At 42.5% G+C, this 6,000-nt stretch overlaps 1 protein-coding gene across 1 annotated transcript in view; it reads left to right on the top strand.

Annotated features, from left to right (window-relative positions):
- TTC3 (tetratricopeptide repeat domain 3) overlaps positions 1 to 5,695 on the top strand; it is a 129,652-nt gene extending 123,957 nt beyond the window's left edge. Inside the window, exons 41-44 of the mRNA XM_007945559.1 lie at positions 1,656 to 1,776; positions 1,990 to 2,133; positions 4,072 to 4,164; positions 5,633 to 5,695. Of these exons, the coding sequence (XP_007943750.1) occupies positions 1,656 to 1,776; positions 1,990 to 2,133; positions 4,072 to 4,164; positions 5,633 to 5,695 (421 nt within the window). The remainder of the gene's footprint in view (positions 1 to 1,655; positions 1,777 to 1,989; positions 2,134 to 4,071; positions 4,165 to 5,632) is intronic.
- The last annotated feature ends 305 nt before the right edge of the window (positions 5,696 to 6,000 follow it).

The following is a 6,000-nucleotide window of genomic DNA, read 5'->3' on the forward strand; positions in this document are numbered from 1 at the left end:
AATGTTTCATTTCTTTTTTGTAAACATTTACAAAATAGTGAGCATTTTCAAATACAGTTTTAATGTGCACATCCACATTTTCAAAACTGAACACTGATTAATTGACACCCCTCAAAACCCACAGCAGCTGGCCAAGATTTTGATTATAGATCCTCTAACACTTTCCAACACTGGCTGTAAGGGAATCAGTAAATGACTTCATAACAATAATTTCATGCCATTTTGGGGGCAAAAATATCATATACAGCAAAGAAGGGAGCATCATCTTCCACCCTCTCATTGGACAGTACATGTGATTCCTTAGAGGTATGAGATTGAAAAGACGAGGCACTACTCAATCATGTGATAGATGCGTGGGCATGTTAAAAAGGAATTCTTGTAAAGGTGAGGAAGAGCGGCTTTTATAAGAACTGTAAATTGGGTTGAGGGTAGTGGCAGGCCTCTGGCCTCTGCTGTCCAGGTTGGTGTAAGGAGAACAGAAACACTCCTTATCTCAGTCAGAGGAGAAGGTGAGGTGGAGGGGGGATGGCTCTCCCTGGTCCAACTCAGCAGAGAGACATTCACATCCAGGAATGACCCTCACACACCCATGTTGTCTCTGACTCCCATACATTGTTAATTATAGGCCTTGAGCTTGTACTTTGTAAAAACGAAGTAGTTTTTAAAACATGATTGGCCAGAATTCATATCTTACACCAATAGGTGGAGCCCTGCCCATTTGCAAATAAGTGTATGTTGCCTGCACATGGGCATATTTTAGGAGCTCTGGTGTCCTAAGGCATTTGACTGCTAACTAGAAGGTGGTTCAAACCCACCAGCCACTCCTCGGAAGGAAGACTGGGGCAATCTACTTCTGTAGCAATACTGCCTCAGAAACCCAAGGAGGGGTCGCTATGAGTTGGAATCAACTCGTGGGCAGTGAGTTTGGTTTTGGTTATTGGAAATTTGAGACACATTTTAAGTTCTCTCAGTAGCAGTTGTCATACCATTTATAAAAACAGTCACGTAATTATCAGAAGTACCTTAAAAGTAAAATTGTTTACAGTCTTAACTAAATTGGTCAGAGTTTAAACAAGCAAATTAGAAATACATCCTAATTTTCTGCATGTTAAGACATTTGAGATGTTGTTGGTAAAAACAAGTACCTATTAAGTAATGATGCAGCCCCCAATCCACAGCACTTGTGAAATATTTAGGCTTTGAAAACCATGTTGTTGGTTAGATTTTTCAAGGGAAGAAGTCAGTAAAATGAGCTTCCTCATTGTGGAAGGTGGTTTCATTTTAATTAGGAACAAATTGGGTGTGATGGTTCAATGATTCCTGCACAAGACTGGGATGCAGGCAGTCTGTGAAGTCCGTTTTCTAATTACAGATCGCTATGGGTCGGGTCCAACTCGATGACAAACAACAACAATCCCAAATGGCTCTGCCAAATTTACTGTTACTTTGAAATTTGTCTAACTAGTTGGGAATATGAGCCTACTTTTAAATGGTTCTGCTTCTTTAATGAAATTAGTATTATAGTTGTGTAGTCTAGTTTTGTTTATTTATTATTTTTGTTCCTTTTAGCTATTGGGTTAATATTGGTACGTCATGTTTCTCAGCAGTGGAAAACTGGGTTCCTGTTGTCATTTGTCACCACTTTTCTTTTTCAGCTCTGAGCTTGCTGGGTTTGTTAAAAAAGTGCGAACCAAGAGCTCCCTTTTAGGGCTGAGTATTGATGAAACTGTCGGGAGAGTCATAGAGCACATCCTAGCTGAACAGAAGAAGAAGAAGGTCAGTGTTTCACCCGGACACCAAACGATGTTCCACTTTATCCTTGTCTATTTGTAAAAAATAAGAATTGTTGTTTGTTTCTCATTTTTAAAAAAAAAACAAAAAACTTATTTTAAACCAAAATGTAGAAAGCAACGTATTAAAGATAGAAGATGGTGAAGTCTTTTCAGTAACTGAACTGTGTGCTGTCACCATCCCCCATTGTCTCTGTAGTCAAATCCAGGGGCAGATCAGGGGACCTCCGAGCCCAGCTCTTCTGCTCCTGTGACCAAGTCCTCGTGGAACCAGCCCTCAGCGCCTCCTGGAACATCACCCAAAACCCACGGCCAGAAACCAGAAGATAGGAGAATGGTCTGTGTGATAGTATAGTTATTCTTGTCTTTGTGCTTTATTTATTTTTTTAACAAAGAATGCTTGGATTAATTTCTTTAAGAAGGATCAGCACAAGGTTGGTCCCTATGAGGCAGAGGTTAAAGATGTCTCAAATGTCTAACTTTTCCAGACTGCTGTACCACTTCATCATCTCTATCATCAACTCCTCCTCCTCCCCTCAGTACTCTCCCTCCCGTCTTAGGGTTCTATATTTCGCTATAACGTCTCGCAGAACTCTTGAGCTGCTGGGGAAATGGCTTATGCGGTGTGGAGGCTGGCACATTCCAAATCCATGGGTCAGGCATCGGTCTGGAAGATTCTTCTCATTCACGTGGTTGCAGGGGCTGAAGAACCGAAATTGACAGGTCAGATGACTGCCTGCTGTCTCAGGCCCCAGTAGCTGGGGTGAAATGATGACGAATCAGATGCAGGATCCAGAGCGAGAGAGTGAACTTTGCCAGAGCGTTCACATATATGTCCTCGAGGAAACTAAGGGTGGTGACTTGAGTCACACCCTGTAGGAAGGCGGGACTCAAGATACATCCCACCTAAATCCTGCCTCAGTAACATAATGGAGAGCTCACCCCAAAATTGTGGTTTACAATACATCACAAAATAGAGGACTGTGGCTAGAAGGGCCATATTAAGTAATTCACTGCACTGCAGAGAACAAGAAGGAAAAAAAAGTTTTTAATCCATGATTTAGCCCCATTCTTTTCCTTTCTAGACCCAATTTATTTGATCCTGAATTTAGCAACCAAAGTTAGAGGTACTTGAGTGTGTCCAGTTAGAATACCAGTCAGCAACAGGACAGGGTTTTAGTCACTGTTTAGCTTTTGGACCCCACAGAGAGAGGGATGCACACACATGGGGCCCAGAATCACTCTGACCCGATTGTGGGGACTGGGCCGCTACCACCTTGCCCTTGTTTTGTTGCAGACAGTCAAGTGTTTTCATTTTTATATTGAATGTGGTATTTTGAAGAGATGGAGCAAATGAGTTTTTAATAATTTTCTTCTATGTAAATGTGGGCTTTGGAATCACACAGACCTGGTCCTATTACTTAGTAACACTGTGAGCCTGGACATGTTTCTTAATTTCTCCAAGTCTCTAATTCTCCCTCTGTATGAAAAAGGGACACTAACTGCTTGCCTCGGTTGTTGTCTGAATTTAATGCTGTAATAAACTCACCAGGATCAAGCCCTGAGCTCAAGAAAGCCTGGTTCCTTCCTTTCCCTTCTCCTCAAGTGCCTGGGAGGGTGATGTACATACTCTCCCCAGCTCTTAGGTACTTACTTAGGTGAATAACAATTTTTTAATTAACTTTTTATTCCCCATTCATCTCTTCCTCCATCTCCTGGTAACCACTAATCTTTCATCTTAATGGATTTACGTATTATAGATATTTTATATTGATGAACTTTAGAAGTAGACTTTCCTTTATGTCTTTATATATTTTTTTCCTTTTTGAATTTGTATATTTGTGTGTGTGTGTGTGTACAAAATTTTTTTTCCCCAAGGAGCTCTGGTAGCATAGTGGTTATTAACGCATTTAACTGCTAACCAGAAGGTCAGCAGTTCGAACACACCAGCCACTTTGCAGAAGAAAGATGAGGCAATCTGCTTCCATAAAGATTTACAGCCCTGGAAGCCCTTTGGGCCAGTTCTAATCTGTCCTTACAGGGTCACTATGAATCAGAATCAACTTGATGGCATTGAGTTTGCTTTTTTTTTTTTCCCATTTTTTTTCCCTAAGAAATTCTGTTAAACGATAAATTGTTTCCTTAATCTGCTTAGCTGAGTTTGGGGAATAACTTGCCGCCTTAGTAGCAAAATGGTAGATGGCCACTTCTAGGAATAGCTCATGTAGTAAAAACAAATTTAGTTACTCTTTATTATTCAGATTTTTTTTGTCCTCCACAGGCATCAGGTATAAATTCCTGTGAAATGTGCCATCAGCCTTTGAAGTCAAAAAATAAGCGTGTGCTGAAGTGTGGGCATAAGTTTCACACATGGGTAAGAATCCTCTTTGGCCCCCTTACTTCCTGTAGGACTAGGATGTATTTTGAAAATAAATGAAAAGATTTTTTTTTTCCTTAGGTATCAATAGTACTTGTTTTTCTGAACCATTTTCTTTGTAAACCTCCCGGTGTCATTGTTCATTATCTCTCTTTCCAAAGATTGGCACTGTGGGGAGGGGGAAAGGGCGCCTGGGCCCTGGGATGTGTGAAACTCTGGGAAGCCCTTTCTGCCCATCACGTCAGGATAGAGAGAACAGTTGGCTCCAGGGATTGCACTACTAAAGCAGTATTAGTTCTTTGAAAGGTGATGTCTTAAATATATGGGTAAACATGTATTTGCATTTTGGTGCATTTAGTGCAGTAAATTAATCAAGTCTAACATTTATGAGAGAAAAAAATATACTTTACTAAATCTATTGTGCCTAACCCTTGGAGACCTGGGATGTTGCCCTCCCAAAATATGTGCATAAATTTTTTGATGTTTGGGGTGTGACTAGCATTTGTTCTGCAGCCCTACAGCTGGTTAGAGCACATTAGTCAGGTCTCAGTCTTATTGATTTGACTGGAAAAGGAATCAAGGCTTCAAAACAGTTCAGTCGTGGCTGATGGACACAAGAGCAGCATAGCATACGCATTGCATAGCAACCATATCTGTTGCTTGTAGGGTCAGATTTTGACCTAAATAGGAAACAGGCATAGTGCCCTGCCCAAAGATGGCGGCTGACTGCGCCACTTTGAATATATGGGGTCAGCCGCCATCTTTGAGCAGGGCACCACTGCCACCAACTCTACAAGCAAGAGATTTGATTGCTGTGCAGCAAGTATGCTGCCTTTGTTTCCACCAGCTGTGACTGAAGTTTTTTCCCTGAAAGGGATATATCCAAAACACTCACTAGAAAAAACCATGCCCCAAACTGGCAGACTCTCCTTTAGGTATGTCTCCCATTGTCTCAAGATCTTGTCAAACTTGCCATGTACACCTGGCTACACAGCCTGGAGCAGTTTAGAGACAAAACAGGCAGAAAGCCATGCATAAGGCCTGTCATGTGCAGATGGGTGGATGTGCAAGCCCCAGAACCAAGCAGAAGGGAGGGGTTAGGGGTCAGTAGATGATATCCAAGGGCCAATAAAATGCCAGCCATTAGAAATCAGGGCAGCTGAGGCTAAAGAGCCAAGACCAAAGCTGAGGGTAGGGGTGGAGAGTAGAGTGCAAGGCATCTTCCTGAGGTGTCAGGTTGGAGGCATGCAGTAGTCATGGGTCCAGTTCTGAGGCCAATTTGCTCCTGGGGCTTCATCCACACTCCCAGCCTGAGCAAGCAATAGGGCTGTTAGGGCAGGCCCCACCAGATTTGGAGATAAGAGCCAGGCCAACCAAGGAGTTTCAGCAGTGAAGACATTGGTGCGGGAAGTAAAGATTCCATGTGGTCCTAACGGCCCCAGCTGATTTCTTTTCTCCTCCACAGTGCTTTAAACGGTGGCGGAAAGGGCAGAGCGCTTGCCCAGGTTGCTGTCATCATGATGAGTGAAGACTGCAGCCTGTACTTTCTGGAAGAGGCCCACCCTGTTCAAATTGACAACTTCCCTCCTGCTAGTCACAGCTCACTGCCAAGTGACCCACCGGCTTGTGAATTCACCAGAATAACAATATACTACACTCGACGGCACATAACAACAACAACAACAACATTGGATAGAAGACACACACATTTGAGGACTCTTCCTGCACTATGTGTCACACAGCTGATACATGGGCCTCTTATCTCCAGTTGACATTGAGTAATTCCCCCAACTCTGATTCAACACTTGTACTTGGTACAGTGGCACTTCTTAC

This window comes from Orycteropus afer, unplaced genomic scaffold, assembly GCF_000298275.1.
Source record: "Orycteropus afer afer isolate SDZICR_OR568_19922 unplaced genomic scaffold, OryAfe1.0 scaffold00137, whole genome shotgun sequence".
Lineage (NCBI taxonomy): Eukaryota > Metazoa > Chordata > Mammalia > Tubulidentata > Orycteropodidae > Orycteropus > Orycteropus afer.